The sequence below is a fragment of the Rousettus aegyptiacus genome, unplaced genomic scaffold (genome assembly GCF_014176215.1).
Source record: "Rousettus aegyptiacus isolate mRouAeg1 unplaced genomic scaffold, mRouAeg1.p scaffold_m13_p_11, whole genome shotgun sequence".
Lineage (NCBI taxonomy): Eukaryota > Metazoa > Chordata > Mammalia > Chiroptera > Pteropodidae > Rousettus > Rousettus aegyptiacus.
The window spans coordinates 14,425,198-14,446,386 of record NW_023416286.1 but is presented as its reverse complement, the minus strand read 5'-3'; the positions used below and the strand labels follow the sequence as shown (position 1 = coordinate 14,446,386).

Genomic DNA, 21,189 nt, shown 5'->3' with positions numbered 1-21,189 from the left:
TACACAAATCGATTAATGTGATATACCACATAAACAAATTAAAAAGTAAGAATCGTATAATCATATTAATAGATGTGAAAACCCCCTTCGACAAGATACAGCACCCATTTATGATCAAAATACTTAACTAAATCAGTATAGAAGGAAAGTACCTAACATAATAAAAATCATACATGACAAGTCCTCAGCCAACATTATATTGAATGGTAAAAAACTAAAAACCTTCCCTCTAAGATCAGGAACAAAGCAAAGTTGTCCACTATCGCCACTGTTATTCAATATAACATTGGGAGTCCCAGCAAGTACAATTGGGCAAGAGACAGATATAAAAGCATTTTATATTTGCGGATGACATGATTCTTCATATAGAAAACCCTAAAGACCACCACTAGAAACAATCAGTAAATACGGTAAAGTCTTTGGATACAAAATCAACGTTCAAAAATTAATAGCGTTCTTATACTCTAATAATGCAGTGTCAGAAAAAGAAGTGGAAAAAATAATTCCTTTTGCAATTGCAACAAAAAGAATAAAATACCTAGGAATAAATTTAACAAAACAAGTGAAGGACCTATATAATGAAAATTATAAGACCATATTAAAAGAAATCGAAGAAGATACAAAGAAATGGAAAGATATTCTGTGTTCTTGAATTGGAAAAATCAACATAGTTAATATAACATTATTACCTAAAGCATTATATAGATTTAATGCAATCTCCATCAAAATCCTACTGGCAATTTTTTAAAGAAATACAATAAAAAAATATTAGATTTGTATGAAAGCATAAAAGACCCCAAATTGCCAAAGCAATCCTGAGAAAAAAGAATGGGGCTGGAGGCATCTCTCTTGCTGACTTCAAATTACACTACAAAGCTACAGTAAAAAAAAGGCATGGGATTGGCAGCAACAGAGACACACGAACCAGTGGAACAGAATCGAGAGTCCAGAAGTAAACCCATATTAATATGGGCAAATAATTTTCGACAAAAAAAGCCAAAAATATACAGTGGACAAAGGAAAGCCTCTTCAATAAATGGTGCTGGAAAAACTGGAATGCCACCTGCAAAAGAATGAAACTAGACTGTTGTCTATCACCATACACGTAAATTAACTCAAAATGGATTAAAGACCTGATACAATAAAATGGATAGAAAAAAACATAGGAACTAAACTCGAGGACCTTCAACTTACAGAGGATTTTATGAATTTGATCTTAAAAGCGAAAGAAGTAAAAGTTAAAATAAATGGGATTATGTCAAACTAAAAAGCTTCTGCTCAGCAAAAGAAACTGTCAACAAGGTAAAGAGACAACCATTGAATGGGAAAATATATTTGCAAGCATTGCCTCCAATAAGGGCCTAATATCCAAAATATAAAAAGAACTCATATGACTCAATAAAAACCAAATGATCCAATCAAAAAATGGGCAGAGAACCAGAACAGACACTTCTCCTTGGAGGACATACAAATGGCCAACAAATAGATGAAAAGATGCTCAACATCGCTAGCTATTAGAGAAATACAAATCGAAACCACTGTGAGATACATCATCTCACAACTGTTAGGATAGCTAAAATCAATAGGACAAATAATAACAAATGTTGGAGAGGATGCGGAGAAAAAGGGATCCCTCATACACTGCTGGCGTGACTGCAAATTGGTACAGCCACTATGGAAAACAGTATGGAGGTTCCTCAAAAATCTGACAGTTGATCTACTATATGATTCAGTAATCCCTCTACTGGGTATTTACCCCAAAGACTTGAAAAACTCATATCCAAAAAGATATTTGCACACTGATGTTCACAGCAGCATTATTCACAGTGGCCAGGATATGGAAGCAACCAAAGTGTCCTACAAAAGATGACCAGCTAAAGAAGCTGTGGTTCATATGTACAATAGAATCTTACTCAACCATAAGAAGAGACGAAATACTGCCATTTGCAACAACAGGGATAGACCTCGGAATAATCATGCTAAGCAAAATAGGCGAGGCAGAAAAAGTTGAAAATCACATGATATCACTTATATGTGGGATATAAACCTAAAAGCAACGAATGAACAGGACAAACAAACAGAGACTCAGGGACATGGACAATGGACTAGTGGTTACCAGAGGGTAGGGGGTGGGGGAGGAGGGGAGAATCAGACAGGGTTAATGGGGTCAATACAGGGAGTAGGGGGAGGGTGAAGTGGGTAAAGGGGATAAAATATATGGGAGCTGAAGGAAACTAGACTTTGGGTGATAAACACACAATAGAATATACAGATGTCAAATTATAATGTACACCTGAAAATTACATAATTGTATTAAGCCATGTTACCCCAATAAACTTAAGATAAAAAAAAATAATAATGAAAGTAAAAATAAAGGAAAAAAACAGATCAACTATAATAAAATTTTTAAACATTATTTAATAAAAAAAACTGGAATGAACCTCACTGTTTACTTAATTCAAACTTGTCACTGTATAAATAAAATAGAGGCCCAGGCTTAGTTAATCCAATACCTCATGGGATTTTACAAAGATTAGAAACCATTCTTTGGATACGCCTAAAATAAGCATATTCTGATTACAGCACAAATATGATATGAAGTCCAAGAATTAATAAGAGAACCTCAAAGAACACTGCCCTTTTTTTTTTTTTTTTTTTTAAATCAGATTCCTTTATAAATTGCTCTCACACTCTGAAATTGCCTCAAGATCTAAGGCTATTTTTAGCAACTGCAGAACCTTTATGCCTAGGACATTGTAAATTTACCTCCTTTTCACTTTGTCTCCAGTGGCTAGGTCCACAGACTTTCTCAAGTATACAAACACAAATGCTGTAGATTCTTACATTAATAAACTGTCTGCCCTGCCAATCATTTTGTCCATATGCCTATACCCATAAATGCCATTTAAGGACAGAAGAATTAGGCAAGGATTTGCTATCTATGTTTCCATCCCTTTTTGTGAAATCCATGACTTCCAGTCCTCCTCCAAAATCAACTGTGCCTAAAAATATGTTAACTTAATACCAGATCCCTTTTTTGCAATGCCCTCATCTGTCTTTACAAATATAGCTTAGCTATTATATTTTGTTCTTTACCCAGCTCCCCATTCTTCCACTAAAATTCTTGTTTCAAAAAGTGACAATTAAATAGAGAGGAACAAACGTGCTATATCTCTTCCTCCTTGAAAGTACCTAAACACCTATGGTTTATTATTAAAAGGATTCTTTCTGTAACACAAAGTATTCCTGCCACAAAAAAGCAATCCAAGAATACTTAACTGCATATTATTTCCCTTCATTTGCGTGTTTAAAAATTATGTTTTAAAATAATAATTTTCATTCAGTAAACAGTCACTAAATGAATATTATATTCTCAGTCAACCCTAACTGCCAAATCTTGTTAAAATTAACAGACAAGTATAAAAGAATTTTCCCATTTTCCCATCTTATCAATGTTCCATAAATACTGTTGTGCTGATCTGGTTCCAAAATCATGTATACAAGAGATAATTCTATAAAATAGGTGTTCCCTCCAGTCCCTACCTATGCAACCATCATTTTCTTGAACAAAAGAACTTGATTAGTTATCGCTTACAGTGTTGATAAGAAGAGAGTAAGTTCAACGTGCTCTGTAGGAGATTGTTATACTAACAGACAAGCTTTGAAAACACATGTAAACAGACACATTGTTGCAAATAAGCAAATATTTCCTGAGTGTTCGTTATATTTGAAAACTAAGGAGAAGTTTGGGGCAGGAGGGACTTATAAAGGTAAATAAACAAGGACAAGAAGCTTAGACAAAAAGTACAGAAAGAGATGTGAGATATTATACTGTATTGCCAGGTAATAATAGCATTTTAGATTGAAAAAGGAAGTAGCATACTCAAAGTTAACTTAATTTTCAGGAATCTACAAAGGAAAATTGCTTTGCTTATTACTTCTTTCTTGAGCTACACCTGGAAAACTGATCACTTGGTTTGTACTTACATTCTAAATGTTCCCCCGGCCCTCACATCTTTACCAAAACACATATGCTTTCAAACTTTGGACCTGCCTTGCTGCTTTCCTCTCCTTCACCTCTTTTTTTTTTTTTTTTTTTTTTTTTTTTTTTTTTTTAAAAAGGAATTAACTAAGCAATTAGAAGGGTACTCTAAGAAGAAGATGCCCAAAACTTTCTGGAAAGTATTCGAGTAAAACATCTTAAAGAAAGCACCAAGTTAGAATAAATGCCCACTTATACATATTTTAATAGCCTACATTCCTGAGTTATTAAGCACCTCCTACAGCCCTCAAGAACTTTCCTCTGTGTGTCACGAAGGAATTTGTATAACACAATTCCCTTCTACCCCCTATGATAACAATAAACCTGAATGCTCATGTTTTAAATAAGGAACACACTACTTAAGTAAAATAACTTTAAAAAATCAAGATAAAGTACAGTGCATACCTTCCCTCTTTTCATGACGTCGATCATGAGACTGTGAAATTCGTTCATGATCATGCCTCAGTTTCTCCCGCATTGGAGAGCGATGTCTTGGGGGACTTTGCTTTCTCTGAGGAGAAGAGAGAGAATGTGAAGGATAAGGAGAAGGTGAGCGTCGTAAAGGTGGAGTTATTGTCCTCTGATAAGATGGTGAAGGAGTTCTTTTTCGACGAGGAGAAGGAGAATGTCTCTGAATAGATGATCCTGATTGTGAGGAAGATGAGTGATGTCTAGAAGATATAGGAGAATGATGCTGTCCTGCAGGGGAAGTAGACCTATAAGGAAAAACAATATCAATAACTAGTCAGAAATTAAGAACAATAACTAAAAGAAAAGAATGCTATGGTTAAGGAAAGGTATTATCTATACAGTTTTTATCTTAAATTATGTGCCTTCACCCTTGAGCAGCACAGATATAGTTCATGAATCTTGATTTAACTAAGGCATTCTCCATTCCCTTCAAATTATCTTCTTTCACTGATGCTAGAGAAATAACATGTAACTTCATGAAGCACATCTCAATCACTCCTATAATCTGTTATGTCCAGGGCCCTGTCTACAATAAATATGCAAAATGTGTGCATGATGGAGAGCTGGAATACACACATTTGTGCAATAACCGAAAACAGGGCTAATGTTTAAAAAATAATGTTCTAGATATCACATACCCAAATATCATTATTTGTCAAAGCAATCATTTTGAAGGGTATACGGTTGTTCAAAAAAAATTCTGCAGTTCTAGTCAAAGTATTTTAGAATTACCTTATATGCCTACGATAAATACTTTTTAATATAAATGGTGGCGAAATCATTATTAATCCTAAATTGGGATTTCTCAGTCTTGACACTACTGAAATTTTGTATTCAGTAATTTTTTTTTGTGTGTGTGGTGGGTGGCTGTGCATGTATGGCAGCAACTCTGGTGTCTATATACTAGAAGACAGTACATCTCCCCACCTCCCACAACCCTATTTATGACAATAAGAAATTGCTCCAGATTCCTCCAAATGTCGCAGAGAGGTAAAATCACCCCTGGTTGAGAACCACTGCTCCAATATATGGTTTAAATATACAAATTATGTGTTTCTGGGTCAAAAATGATCTCCAATATATTTGAAAGAATTTTGCAGAACATGGAATTAAGCAAATAAACAAAAACACCTTCTAGATAACAGCTGACTAGAACATTATATTCACCTAAACATTCTAGTTATGTGATTTCACTAAACCCTTTTAACAGGAATAAAAAGCATTACTTTCTCATGTAAAAAAATTAAATCATTAGCTACTATAACTTAATTGATTCTAAACAGGTACTTAAACATACTAATAAAAATACTTCATGGGCCTTACCCTAATTTGGAAAACCATTTATGATCAATGGCCAATCAAATGCATCCCACTGAACAAAAAAATCAATGCAAGATTGAGTATTAGAATGACTATAGTTTGGTGCTTTCAATTTAATTTCATCAGGTTCTAGTTAACTTGGAAATATTTAAATTGATAAAAGAAAGGATGTGGCTCTCCACATTCTGTGACATTTCAATTAATTTTTAGTTTATTTCTGAGGTATACTCAAAATTGTTTCAAGAATGTCTATAATATCCTTTGGTGATTAGTTCACATACTTAAAAAATAAAATAGTTCATAACGCTCTCTTTAAAAAAACACATAACCCAATCACATTTCTATTCAAATTTGGTGCCTATAGCATGGAAGGAAAAAAAACTTCAGTTCAAGCTTCGGATAATCAAGTTATAGTTTTAACTAAGGTCTGAACACCACTGTATTGTCGAGTTATGGCTTCATCATTTTTAACCATATTTTTCTTCTTACCCATTCTTCAAGAAAAAAAAAAGTTTAAGAAAATTGTTGATTTAAGCATCTGTTATGGACTGAATGTCTGTGTCTCCCCAAATTTTTATGTTGAAACCCCAACCCTCAAAGTGATGGTATCTGGAGGTGGAGCCTTTGGGAGTAATTACTTTAGATGAGGTCCTGAGGGTGTGGCTCCCATGATGGGACTGTCATTCTTATTAAAAAAGGAAGAGACCAGACAGCTAGAGAGCAAGCTCCCTCTCCCTTTCTCCAGCCTGCTTCCATGTGAGGACACGGTGAAAAGACAGCTGTCTATGAATCCTGAAGTGGGCCCTCACCAGGAAGCAAATCTGCCTGGCACCTTGACCCTCGATTTCCCAGCCTCCACACCTGTGAGAAATAAATGTCTGTTGTTTAACCCACCCAGTCCATGGAATTTTGTAATAACAGCATCACGAGTTAGCTAAGATAGTATCTTTACATTCTCTTGTTATCATTCTTTGAAGTCTGATGACTGAATAGTGAAAGAATCTGTAACCAAAATAAGATGGATGTCAGCTTGACTGGAACAAGAATTATATTCACTATGCATATATAAAAAGTGTGACTTTAATAAAACCACCTTGAAATTTGACAAAAATTATTAGTGCTTTGGCTTCTAGACTATTGCAGAGATATACGGTATTAAAATACATTTCCACTTAGAACACCAATAGTTTCAAATGAATTAGTCTTATGCTCTAGAATTGGCTGGTTTCTCATCTGAAGGGGAAAAAAGAAATGACATTTGAAATTTGAATAAAGGAAAAAGGAAAGTTTAGTGCACCAAGAGAAGCTCAAGACCTTAAAACAGAAATCCGTAAACTGTAAGCAAGAGCAATGTGATTTACAGCATAAAGGGAGAGATGATCTTTAGCCTGACTTGGTTCCTATCAAAAGCCTTTTAATGCTTCTATAATTAGGACATGATGTGGAATAAGAATATTCAGAGTATAATTCATTTGAGGGAAAATGTGAAAGGTTAAGAAATTAAAAATTCCTCTTATTCAAGATCCAAGTAATTTCACCTACAAACCAATGTTTACCCTAGACTTTCTTAAAATTAGAAACACCAACTTTTCTGTCAATAGTTTTTATTTCTCAAATATAAACATATATAACATTCATTATTCAACTGTTAAAATCGTCATGCAAAAAATACTTTAAAGCAAGAAACTAATGGACTACAGACAAAAATCAAAATCAACTCTTTTAAGTGGTAAAATACAGCACAACAGGATACACATTACACACAGAAATATTTAGGGTTTATTATTTTACATAAGAAATTTATTCTTATGTAAAATAAGTCATTTTAATTCATTGAATAAATATTAAGTGAATACTTTCTATGTTCTAAGCAGAGAAGTGAAGATGGCGAACAAAACCACTGACATAATCATGCCGATAATGCTAACAACAGTAGCACATTGCCACTATGTACAATGCTTTAAGTGCTTTATGTATATTAACTCATTTCATCTTTATGACAACAATCTTACAAGGTAACTGAGGTAGAGGCCTGAAAACCAGTTTGTCTTAACTACCACCAACAGCAAAGCAAGGCAATTTCAGCTAACTAATGCAACAAAGTCTATAAAGCAGGGTTATGAAATAGAAACTATTAGGTCCAAAAGAAATAGAAAACGTTAGGTTCGAAAAAAAGTTTGTCAGGGGAACTACTTCAGATTGCTTACTAAGAAAAGGGCCTTTACTGAGATGATAGTTGAACCAAAAGCTGAAAATCTCAGAGAAGAACTTTCTGAGCAGAAGACAAGTACAATTCGTGAGGGAGGGTCAGAGAGTAGGCAGGGGTTGGATGATATGAATTCTTCTAGGTCATGTAAAAGTCTAGTTTTATTCTAAGGATGAAGGAAATCACTGCAGAGTTTTAGGCAGGAACGTGTCCTTCAAAATCTAACAAGATCTTACTTGCCTAAATCAATAGGAATATGGAAAAAGAAAACACTTCTGTGTGATTTATTTCAGACCTAGTAGCTTGATGTTCCTTTGGAGCATGATAAATACTCCCTGGAAGGAGAATCATTTCTAACTGAATAATCTCCAGAAATAGGAGAATACTTTGTGTATAGGAATCTTGTGAAAGATATCTCCTTCATAAATATACATGATGATACTTTCGATTCAAGCAAATTAATAAGAAGTTCTAGATAATACAAGGAAATTTCAGCCAAGTACTAATAATTTTGGTTAGATTTATTTTTGCATTTATGTAGGAAAAAAGAATGTTAAGATAATGCCAAATCAACACATCCTTCAACATTATTTGAAGCCAGAACTATTTACTATTTAAATTATATATTTTTCAGGATCTGGTTCAGGAGCCTTACATAGACTTATTCTATCAAATGACTTAGCTAAAAACTATACCTACCACTGTGATCAAGAGTTACAGGAGACAAGTACCTAGTATCCCTGGCACATGAGGAAATTGTTTTTAAACTCTAGGAATAAGAGAATCAGTATTCCAAATGCAATAAAACCCAGAAACAACACATACCAGCATAACATTAATTAAGACAAGTGTAACTGGCTCCTGTCTTCTGCTTTGTGGAGCAAGTTAAAGTTCTTACTTTCTCCTAGGATAGGAAGGGGTAGTGAAGAGATGAAGGAGAAAACCAGACCATGCCAAGAAATAACACACAATCCAGTCTTGGGAAAGAGGGAAGTGAAAAACGGTTCTCAAGCCCTGGTCCAATTTCCCAGATTCAACATTTCCTCAGCTCGGGCCAACAAAATGGGTATCTAAGGATTCCTGAAATCCCCGCCAGTCCTACAAGTCCTAGTCATTTAACTGTCAGTGTAAAAATTACCACCAGATGGTACCAAACCTACACCCAAATTGAGATGGATTTTGGTGATGCAGCTGGGAGTTCGTTATTTCATTAATCTTACCACATATAACACAACCCCCCGTTTTTACCTAAGTGAATTTTGGCCTTCATTTACCATCTTACAGACTTCTAATTAAACCAATTATAGGAACAAGGCTAACTTCCCAATCACTTCCTGCTACTGAAAGCCTCTGAAACTGCTGAAGAACAACTTCAAGTCTTATTCTACCAGGGATGTTGGAAAAAGGTAAAAGTACAACTCTTAGGGACATAAATGCCACTCTAGATTGTGGCTCAACAAATTTTCCCAATATCACACTTACAAATGGGAGCCCTAGTCTTGACCAATTGGACTAAATGTGAAAGTCTTTTTAAAAATTTTCTAACATAACTGAGTTATTTTGATATTTATAAAATTTTTAACACAAATCTACTATAAACTTAGTGTTATATAATTATGTTCAGTTATATCACGTTTCTTTAAGTGCCTTAATTTTATATTCCTAGCCTAAAATTACCATTCACATGAAAACACCTTTTAGGTCTACAGACGGGGCTCAATTAAATGCAGAAAAAGACGATGCCTCAGACAAGCAATTCTCAAACTGAATACAAAGGTTTCATTTTAATATTAAAATGTTTGCATACCTTCGTGATATGTGTGTTGATATCCACTAATTGGGAAAATATTATAAAAGATACTACAGATCCGTCAATGCTTTTAAAATTTATATTTTAAAATTACATTAGTTTCCTTTTTTTCTTTTACATGCGATACTGTAAGTGTCCTTTCCTGGAGAGATATGCTTAAATATATATGAATAAAATGATGAAACGACCAGGACTTGCTTCAAAATAATACTGTAGGGGTGAGGCAGACAGGAGTGTGGATGAAACAAGATGGATATAAAAGGATCTTCATACTATTCTATTTTTACATGTATAAAATATTCCATAATAATAATAATAATAATAATAATAATAATAATGATGTAACATTTTTTCCATCCTCTGTATACAATTAAGCAACATTAGTACATTACTTACTCAAGAATCTATCAATTCAGTCTATATAAAATGCTTGGCACACACATGGATTCCTCCCTGTCCTATAGTTCATGGCCACAGGATAAGATTCACCAGTCCAGACCATGCATGGTCTTTGAACATAAATGTTAAATACTAATAAATCAAAGAATAAATCCAATAGATGATATTCTTTGTCAAAGGTCTGAAACATTCTGATTTTAATTATTGATAATGGGTGTGATCACTGAAAGGAAACAGGACTATCAATTTTGTAATTTGCTTATTTTACTAAGTTGAAGTCAAAGCCAAAAAGCTTTAGATGACCACACCTGTTTTGCAAATCTAGGAAAGATTCATGCAGGCATTTATACTCCTATCTAAGAAGTAAAGCAGATTTCCAAATTCGGGTAACAAAGTGATTTTTTAAAAACTATCTATGTTCTTAATATTATCTTCTCATTTAACCACAACATTCTGCAACCTAGAATTTTGATTAAAACATATTACTCATCAGTGAAACCACATTTAACCAAATATCCAGCAGAACGAGCTATATGCAATTGTTAGCTAATTTCTCTGGCTAACTGCTATCCACAATGTTTTTGTCTGTTTAATCCATTGATATAATATAGGTTAACTTTCCTGATTTGGCAAGAATAAAGAATACAGATTTTCATGGATAAAGAAGATATTACAAGTCCATTGAAACATCACTGTAAACATCCACTTTAGGATTATCTAAATATAATAGGTTAGGTTAGGAATATTGATATGAAATATACCCATCACAAGTGATTTTCTGACTAAATATTCGATCTGAGCTTTCCTGTGAGTAGTTACATCTCAAACAAATTACAGAATAAAAATGATTTAGTTCAGTTCCAACTAATCAAGATTTTACTATTTTCTGTACAGAGTAGGTCATGAAAAGTTTATTTTTAAAAAATATTGTTGGAAACTGCTACATTTTCTAAGCATAGAGAAATAAAATAAATCCACAAGGCTTTTTAAAAAGTAAACAAGTGGTATTCAGGTTTTGATCAATATTAGATAAATAAATCACAGCTGATTAAAGTCTACTAGTCAAACTGAAAAGACACTGATAAAAACATTCCTATAACTGTGGCCTCCAAATTATTCACTTCAAAAGCAATTATGAGATAGAATTTAGTGTTACTCAAATTAACAACTATTCTAGGAATAGAGTATATTCTTAACAAAGTTACTGTGGCTAATGAAGGCTTAGAAGGAAAGTATTCAAATCCTAGAGGCCAGATCAGTGACAGAAGACTAAAGAATGATAAAGAATTGTTAAAATCTTTTGAAGAGGGAGAAAATCATAAATTTTTCTGAGAGGCTATGGGTACTCTCCCCCTCACCAAAACACACACCGGCAAAATTTCACCCACAAACTAAGACATTTGCAGACACCCCTAAATCCACCAAAAGATCTCAGGTCAACAGCCCCTGAGCTAGAAGGTTGTAGAACTGAGATACAGAAGAACTAAACTCACAGGAGCATATGGTTTTGTTGCATCATCAGTCCCACATGTATGCATACTCTTCTAGTAACATATTAAGGAACTAGCTTTTAAGAAATGTAAGCAATCCCCTATATTAAATAGGCCTAGTAAAATTTACTTACTTGGAAGAAAACAAAATCTATATTTGGAAAGATATTTTATACACACGATTACTATATTACTTCCTCCCCTAGTCATAAAGCTTCTGACAATATGTTTGTTCCCTGTTGCATTACCGACTTGTAGAACAGTGACTACAATACACTAAGTATTCAGTAACTGCTGGATGAATAAATGAATTAATTAGCATACAGTAAGTCCTCAATGTTGATAGGTTCTTTGACTTTAAGTGAAATGATGTAGAATGAAAACAATATTATCATAGGCTAATTGCTATAAACAAGAATTAAGTTCCTACAGCATCTCTTCGATGTTATAATGAAATGATATCGAACAATATTATACAAGGATCTACTGTACTTTTACTTAAGCGCAACACATTTTGATAACTACAATACTCCTAAATAAGCTCATCATAACATCTAAGTTAATTTTAAAGGGCAATTTTCTCCAAAAGGAATTTAGATACTAACCTTTAATTATATACCTCATCAATGTGAAAGCAGTGACAAAGATTCTTAATATAGTGTTTGGTTTTAGAATAAATTCTTTATTCACAATAATGGAGATAAATTAAAATAACAGATCCACCTTTAAAAAATCCTAGAAATTAAAAATTCCTACTAAATTAAAAAGCCCCCTTTCAACCATTTCATATACAGCTTAAGAACTTTAGTACGAGTCAGGTACTCATGCAGTCCTTCAGTACTGCTCACTTTGCAGTTTCATTTCCTTAGACAAAAGAAATAAACCAAGTTCGGATTTTTCTTTATACTGAGTCCTAGGCACACCTTATATTGCTTGCTTCTGGTGGAGACAGCCAGAAAGAGAAACTGGAAAATGAAGAATCAACCTATGTAATACTCAATTCCTCATAATACAAAATGTGTTACCATTTCAGTGGCGAAATATCAAGGGACTTATATTAAAAACCACCACCACTCATTCTTTGGTCAAAATAATAAAACAAGAGCACCAAGAACCATCAGAGAAGAATAAAGACTTCTTAAAATGTTAGTCAACAAGACCATTTAACATAATTTATATCTGATTTACATGTTATTTTCAAAAACATACCTACTAGATTGAATAAAATACAGAGTAGAGTTTAGGAAAACATGTTCAAGAATTGCAGATGCTTCAGTTAACCATTTTCTTATTGCTCCAGTAAGACACAATGTTGCTAGATTCTAGCAACAGTTGAAAGAATCATTCTGGTTCTAGGTCACCCCAGGGCTGGGGTTTGCGAGGGGAAGGGCAAAGATTCGTTTAAATAGATTAGACAAGAACTCTTATCAAGACCAAAAAAAAAAAAAAAGACTAAAATCTATTTTTGGAGAAAGACTGGGTTTTGTCAAACTTATAAAGTTATAGTAACTGCTGACTGGGTAGATACTTTATCCTGAATGATATTACAAATACCAGTTCACAGAACTTTCCAGATAAAGGGCCAGATAACACTCCTTCTACTTTAATGAACTTGTTACTTAAAAACATGAGCAGAAATGGCATCTCACAAGAGTAGCAGAGACTGCAATGCCCTATCCCAACATCTATTCCCTCCTTGCTATTTAGTAACCCCAATTTTACTTGAATGAGCTACACACCAACTAAAGGATTACATTGCCAAGACTCACACATAGCTAGATGTAGCCAAATGACTAAATTCTGGCCAATCAGATATAAGTTGAAATAGTGTGTGAGACTTTCGGGAAGATTAAGGCTTTCTTCCCTTGATTTTTTTTCTGCTGCCTAGAAGATGTATGCAAAGACTAAGCATCAGCAATAATATTTAATAATGAAATAATCCTGAAAAAGGAAGCATGCACAAGGAAGAAAGACAGTACCTGGATCTTTAATGACTTTGTGGAACAGTGTATCAGTCTTCGACTGCCTCCCTCCGAGCTTCTTTAAATGAGATAATAAAGCATTTATGGTTCCCAACCTTTGCTGAACACTCGATTCATCCAGAGTGTTTTTAAATCTCTGGACAGTGAGGAGGCTCCCCATACTAAATAAATCAGAATATCTGGGAATTGGAATCAGGCATCAATACATTTTAAAGATTCAGTTGATTCCAATGTGCAGCTAAGTTTCGGCACTACTGTCTTACGTACTTAAGCCTTCCCAAACTGAGGCCTTATTTCTAATACCTGATTCTAAATCCAATTGATACTGTGTAAGTATCAGGAAAAAAAAGCACAAAAATCAGAAAAAAACTAAATAATTTTATGACTACATTTGTAGTTTAAATAAAACCTATAAATAGAAAAGCACTTAAAAATATTACTATGCTGCAATTGTTAAAACAGAAAAATAAAGAGTACAGCTATTGAGCACTTCGCTCACTTTTTAAAGCTTTATCTCATTAAACTCTCACCTCAATCTATGAGGTAGTTTCCTGCATATTGAGCAAATAGAATTATTTATCAAAGAAGATAAACAACTTACTCACGGTCTCAAAATCAAGTAACTGACAATGCCAAGAAATAAGTTCGTATTTGTGTAAATTCAAGGCGGGTGCATTTTACATTATACTATAACTCAAGAAGAAAAAAGACTGAAAGCCCTCTAAAGAGGTGAATTTTTTCCTGGAGGAAATATTCATTTCATGAAATAAATTGAAAAATTAATGATGGAAAATCATCCCTATCAGATTTGTAAGCATTTCAAAAATCTTGTGAACCATAAAAATATTACCTCAAAGTTGATTTTTACAAAAAGGATATTTGTTCCTAATCAGCTTTAAATAAATTTTAAAAGTCAAGAATTTATAATTTGTCAGTTTTGAATACAGACCTTTAAGATGTACTATCTTTAGAGTAGACAAAAACTGGTTAATGAGAATTTATTAAAATACATAGAATGAAAATCAGTGCAGTGTCCTAAATTCTAAAATTTGATACAATTATTAAATTTCAAAATAAAAAGATTTTCAGAAGGTTCTCAGCTCTTTCAATAGTCAAATTTCTTATATTTATATCAAAAAGTTAATGCTTATCAACAAAAAAAAGTTCAATAAGGAAACTGGATGTGAACAACATTACAGATCAACTAGATCTAAAATACACATAGAAACACTTCACCTAACCACAGCAGAATATATATTCTTCTCAAGTACACATGAAACATTCTCCAGGAAAGACCACATTTTACGCCACAAACAAGTCTTAACAAATTCAAGAAGACTAAAATCATAAAGTATCTTTTTTTGATCACAATAGAACAAAACTCAAAGTAAACAGCACAAGGAAACCTGAAAAATATACAAATATAAGGAAAATTAAACAACACACGCGTAATCAATGAGTCAAAAAAAGATGTCACAAAGGAAATTAGAAACAACCTCGAGACAAATCAAAATAAAAAACAACATACTGAAACTAAGAGGGAACTCTACAGCTACAAATACATACACAGAAATAAGATCTCAAATCAACAACCTAACTTTGCACTTCAAGAAATTACAATAAAAAGAAAAAGAACAAACTAAATCCAAAGCTAGCAGAAGGAAAGAAATAACAGATTGGAGTAGAGATTGAAATTTAAAAAAATAAAAATAATCAATAAAACTAAGTTGGATTTTTGAAAAGATTAACAATGTGACAAATTCCTAAACTAGATTAAGAAAAAAAAAAAAGACTCAAATAACTAAAATGAGGAGAGAACGGTCAATATAACTGATGTCACAGAAATAAAAAGGAGAATACTATGAACAACTGTATACCAACAAATTGGCTGACTTAGAAATGGATAAATTCCTAGAAACACACAACTGTCCGAGACTGAATCATTAAGCAACAGAAAATCCACAGAGACGAACAATGAATAAAGAGATTGACGCAGTAATTAAAAACTTCCCAAGAAAAGCCCCAAACCAGATGGATTCACTTGGGAATTCTATCAAACATTTAAAGGATTAACACCAATTCTCTGAAACTTTTCCAAAAAAGTTCCCAAAAAGGAAGGAATACTTCCCAGCATTCTATGAGGCCGTATTACCCTGGTACCAAACCAGACAAAAACACTATAAGCAAAGAAAACTACATACCAATATTCCTGATAAATATTGATGCAAAAATCCTCAACAAAGTACTAGCAAACCACATTAAAAAGATTACATGCTAAGACAAAGTAGAATTTATTCCTACAATGCAAAGATGGTTCAACATGAGAAAATTAAAGTACTATATACCACATTAACAGAATGAAGAAAAAAAATGATCTTAATAGACGCAGAAAAAATATCTGATAACATTCAAAACATTTTCATGATAAAAACAACTAAACAAACTAAGACTAGAAAGATGCTATTTCAACATAACAAAAGCCATTTATGAAAAATCCACAAGGAACATCACATTCAATTGGTGAAAGACTGAAAACTTTTTCTCTAAGATCGGGAACAAGGCAAGGACTGACACTCTCACTTATATTCAACATAGTATTGGAAGTTCTAGCCAGAGCAACTGGACAAGAAAAAGAAAGAAAAGTAAAATTAAGAAGTAAAAAAAGAAAGAAAGAAGTAAAATTATTTTCATTCAGAAGTAGCATTATCTTATACATAGAAAACTCTACAGATTCCACAAATAAAACAAAAATCTGTTACAATAAATTCAGCACAGTGGCAGAATACAAAATCAACATGCAAAAACCAGTTGTGTATCTATATACTAACAATAAACAATCAGAAAAGGAAATTAAAAAAACAATTCCATTTACAACAGCATAAAAAATATATTACTTGAAATAAACCTAACCAAGGAATTCAAAAACTTGTAGAGTGAAAACTGCAAAGCACTGCCGAGAAAAATTAAAGACACAAATAAATGGGAAGACATTCTGTGCTCATGGATTATAAGACTTAATAGTAAGATGTCCATACCATCCAAAGTGATCTACAGGTTAGACACAATTGCTATCAAGTTCCAATGGCAGTTTTTTTTGCTGAAATATAAAAATTCATCCTAAAATTTATTTGGAATTTCAAGGGACCCTGATTAGCCAAAATAATTTTGAAAAGAATGAATTAAGTGAGAAAACTCACCCTGACTTTGAAATGTATTACAAAGCCCAGGTAATCAAAACAGTGTGGTACTAGAATAAAGACAAATAGACCAAAACCAAATGAGTAGAATAGAGAACCTGGAAATAAATCCTTACATATATAGTTAAATGATCTTCAACGTGGGTGCCAAGACCACTCAATGGGGAAAGGATGGTCTTTTCAAAAAACAGTGCTGGGAAAACTAATTATCCACATGTAAAAACAATGAAGTTGGACCCTTATCTTATATCATAAACAAAAATTAATTTTAAAGGAATTAAAGACCTGAACATAGTATCTAAAACTATAAAACACCTACAAAAAACATAGGTGAAAATCTTCATGATACTGGAGTTGGCAATGATTTCTCAGATATGATAACAAAAGCACAGGCAACAAAACAAAAATAGACAAATGGGACTATAACTAACTCAAAAACTTTTGGGCAAAAGACACTACCAACAGAGTAAAAAGGCAATCTATGAAAAGGGAGAAAACATTTGCAAATTGTGTATCTGATAAAGTGTCAATATCCAGAATATATAATGAATTTCTAACACTCAGCAACAAAAATCAAATTACTCAATTAAAAAATGGGAACAGAGTTATACAGACCTTATTTCAAAGGTAATACACAAATGGCCAACAAGTATGTGAAAAGATGCTCAATATCTTTAATTACTGATGAAATGCAAATTAAAACCACAATGAGCTATCGCCTCATACCCATTAAAATTGCTGCTATCCAAAAAGCAGAAAGTAACTACCATATGATCCAGCAATCCTACTTGAGTATATATCCAAAAAAATTGAAAGAGGGGTCTTGAAGAGATATTTGCATATCCATTTTCATACAGCACTATTCACAATAGCCAAAAAGTGGAAGCAATCCACATGTCCATCGACGTAAGAATGTGGTAAATACAGACAATGGAATATTATTCAGCTTTAAAAAGGAAGGCAATCCTGTCACACTACAACATGGATGAATCCTGAAGACATTATGCTAAGCGAAATAAACCAGTAATGAAGACAAAACGATCCCATTAAATGATGTATCTAAAAGTAATCAGATTCACAGAAACAGAAACTAGAATGGTGGTTACTAGGGGCTAGGGAGCTGGTGGTGAGGGGAGAGAGAAAGGGAGTTGTTTAATGACTAAAGAGTCTCAGATTTGCAAAATAAAGTTGTGAAGATCTGTTTCATAACAATGTGATATACTTAACACTACTGAAATGTCTACTTAAAAATAATTGAGACTGGAAATTTTATGTTTTTTAATCACGATAAAAATCTTTAAGTTAAAAGTTTATTTCATTAGCCATATCTCAATATGGGAATTATTAAATATAAACACACGGTTAAAAACACCAAAAAATCCATTACAGTAATGCCTAAAAGATTCTGAAAAGCATTTTAGATTCTACAAAAGTAAAATTATTAAAAATTTAGAATCCTACTTACCTGGGCTTGTCTCTTTTTTCTCTTTGTCTTTCAAAATCTCGTCCTCTGTCTTTTCCATCTTTTGGTTTTTCTTCTATCCTGTCTTTTACTTTATACTTTTCTTTATTTTTTTTCCCCAAAGCAATATCTTCCTGTATGGGAGGAGGTGGACTAGGAGTACGAGGTCCTTTCTTTTTACTCTGGCTGCTTTTTGAATTCCTGAAGGTAACACAAAGTTATCATTAGAAGTCTAAATACTTTCAGAAGATCAAATGGATATTTTTTCATTTTAACAAAGCACATTTTTTAAATGGCAGCAATCCTTTCAATAACATGCCTTTTAGTATTTTGTATGCTAGTAATCAATATCCAGAAAAAAAAAAGAAATGAGCAAAGAAATAATTTACTTGCTACTTATTTCATTAACACTACTTATTAACTAATATTACAGAGGAAGAGTAGGAATAGATTCTTTCAGAAAAAAAGTAATGTAAAGTAAAACAATTGTATGAACTAAAAGATTTTTTTTTTTTAGCTTATGTAGAAAAGTAGATTAAGAAAGTAAAAATCATCTATAATTTCAATGCCCAAGGATAACCACTGTTAACACTTTGGACGTATGTTCACAATGTCTATTTCTCTTCCTCTCTCTTTACCTCTCTCCCCTGCCACACAAAATCCTATTAGGTGTTGTAAATTTTTGTACTAAATATAGTATGGGTATCTTTTACAATAAAATGTAGATTTAGATAATTATTATTTTAAATTGTATAGAATTTCCTTGTATCAATATGTTCTATAACTTCTGTAAATATTTCATATTTATTTTTTTATCATTACAAAGAACACAGAATTATATCAAGTATAAAGGAAATCCTAAGCACTGTTAGTAAACATTCACTTAAATCTCTAAGACCTGTTAAAGAAATCTTTCCCAACTTTTAGATCGTAAAGATAGTCCTCTAAAATTTTAAAATTTTGTCTTTCACATTTAATCTATCTAGAATTGATTTTTGGGTACAGATTATCCTCTTTCATTTGGTGCTTTAAATAATTTTTATCTAAGTGGTGTAACTCTGAGCCCTTATATATCCAAAATTATCTGTTTTAATTGCATACCTGAGCAGTTTGACTGAATGCAGCATTTTGGTGTCAATATCCTTCTCCCTCAGAGCTCTATAAATATTATCAAAATATCTTGTAAGTATTTATTATTATGAATGAAAAGTCAAAAGAGAGTCAATTTTTTCCAATGCAGGTTACCTAGATTTTCTGTTGGGATGCTTATAATACATTATTCCTAAATAAAAAAAAAAAAAAAAATCACCAAGATAAATCCAGGTTTTCTGTTTTTAACCTTTTCTAGCACTCAGTGAGATATTTCAATCTGAAGCCTCAAGTCCTACTTAATTAATTTCACTAATTCTCCATATGACCAAAGCTTCTCTGGTGTCCTTTATTATAATAATGCATCTCCTACAACTCTCCTCCATCTTATTTTTGTTATTTCCATCTCTTTTGCTTTCCAATATCCTAAATGTGTTTTTAAATTTGGTAATTTTTTTCTTTTAAGCAATACTCATTCTACAAATTCTAAATTTGGTAATCTCATTATTCTACTATTTTCAGTTTAAAATTATTCTTCCAAAATATCTTTGTTCAGAGCTTATATTTTTATCCACTGCTCTCATATCAATGCAATATCCTTTCAAATTGTCTAACATTATGAATTATTTAAATTTGTTCCTATTTTCTACAACAATGAGTGTTCAGTCAAGTACTAAGTTTTAAGTAGCCCTTTCTTTTCATATATACTGTAAGTTTTCACTAGGTACTCATTTCACTCTGTATTGATTTTTATAAACGATGACCCTAAGCCTAAATTCTAGAATTTACTTCCTGTGACCTTGAGTTCTCTAATCCCAAGATTCCTTAGCTGTAAAAAGGTAACAGATAGTATCTACCTCAAGTTGCTAATAAAAATTTTTTTAAAAAAGATAATAGTACAAAAGCGACTGACTTATGGTGGCCATTCAGAAAATTTAGTTCTTAGTCCTTTAACTCTATTTTTTGTTATTATAAATAGGAGTAACCACCTAACAAACCAGAAATTACTAAATTCTGACCAAATCTATTTTTCATCTTTGTCTTCTGCCATGAACTATATCAGTCACAATCTCATTGCATATTTATGAGATGGCTCAAATATTTTATGTATCTAACAGGTAAATGATGAATGTCTGCATTTCTCAGTATTTTTCCACTTAAAAGATAAACTAATCAATAGTTGGTATCTATAACAAAACTTATTTTAAAAACCATTTTGAAAATAAAATAATCGATACAAACTGAATTATATTACTGCCTATGACAGGTGTTTACTAAATTTTGTCTTGGGCACAATGCTGAACCATATTGTCCAAACTTTTGTGAAATCAGATATGACCAAATGACCACATTCTGGCCAAAAGAATGTAAGTAGAAGTGATGTACACCACTCTACACATAACTGATAAAAGATTCTATATTCCAGTCAGTTGTAAACTATATAGATGTAAATGTAAACACCAATTGCTTTTTTTCTTTGCACATTCCATTTACTGGTGTCCTTGAAAGCCCAAGAAAGTGGAGTCATGGTCAGAAGGAGCCTACGTTACTGAATCTCCAAGTACAGGAAAGCTACCTATTAATCAGAAACATACATTTTGATTTCACTTGAGTGAGGAGAAATAAACTTCTGTGTGTTACACTCATATTTTGGGATTAAACTATTATTAACAACCGGGAGTATCCCAATACACTCACTAATGTACAGTAGTTCTTCATAT

At 32.6% G+C, this 21,189-nt stretch overlaps 1 protein-coding gene across 5 annotated transcripts in view; it reads right to left on the bottom strand.

Moving 5' to 3' along the window:
- ZC3H13 (zinc finger CCCH-type containing 13) overlaps positions 1-21,189 on the bottom strand; it is a 102,454-nt gene that overhangs the window by 46,117 nt on the left and 35,148 nt on the right. For 3 of the 5 annotated variants that reach the window (XM_036228507.1, XM_036228509.1, XM_036228508.1), the window contains exons 8-10: positions 19,481-19,537; positions 18,383-18,580; positions 4,448-4,758 (exon numbers count right to left, since the gene is read on the bottom strand). In XM_036228507.1, coding sequence (XP_036084400.1) covers positions 4,448-4,758; positions 18,383-18,580; positions 19,481-19,537 — 566 coding nt within the window. The remainder of the gene's footprint in view (positions 1-4,447; positions 4,759-18,382; positions 18,581-19,480; positions 19,538-21,189) is intronic. The other 2 variants (XM_036228510.1, XM_036228511.1) reach the window with 1 other exon arrangement.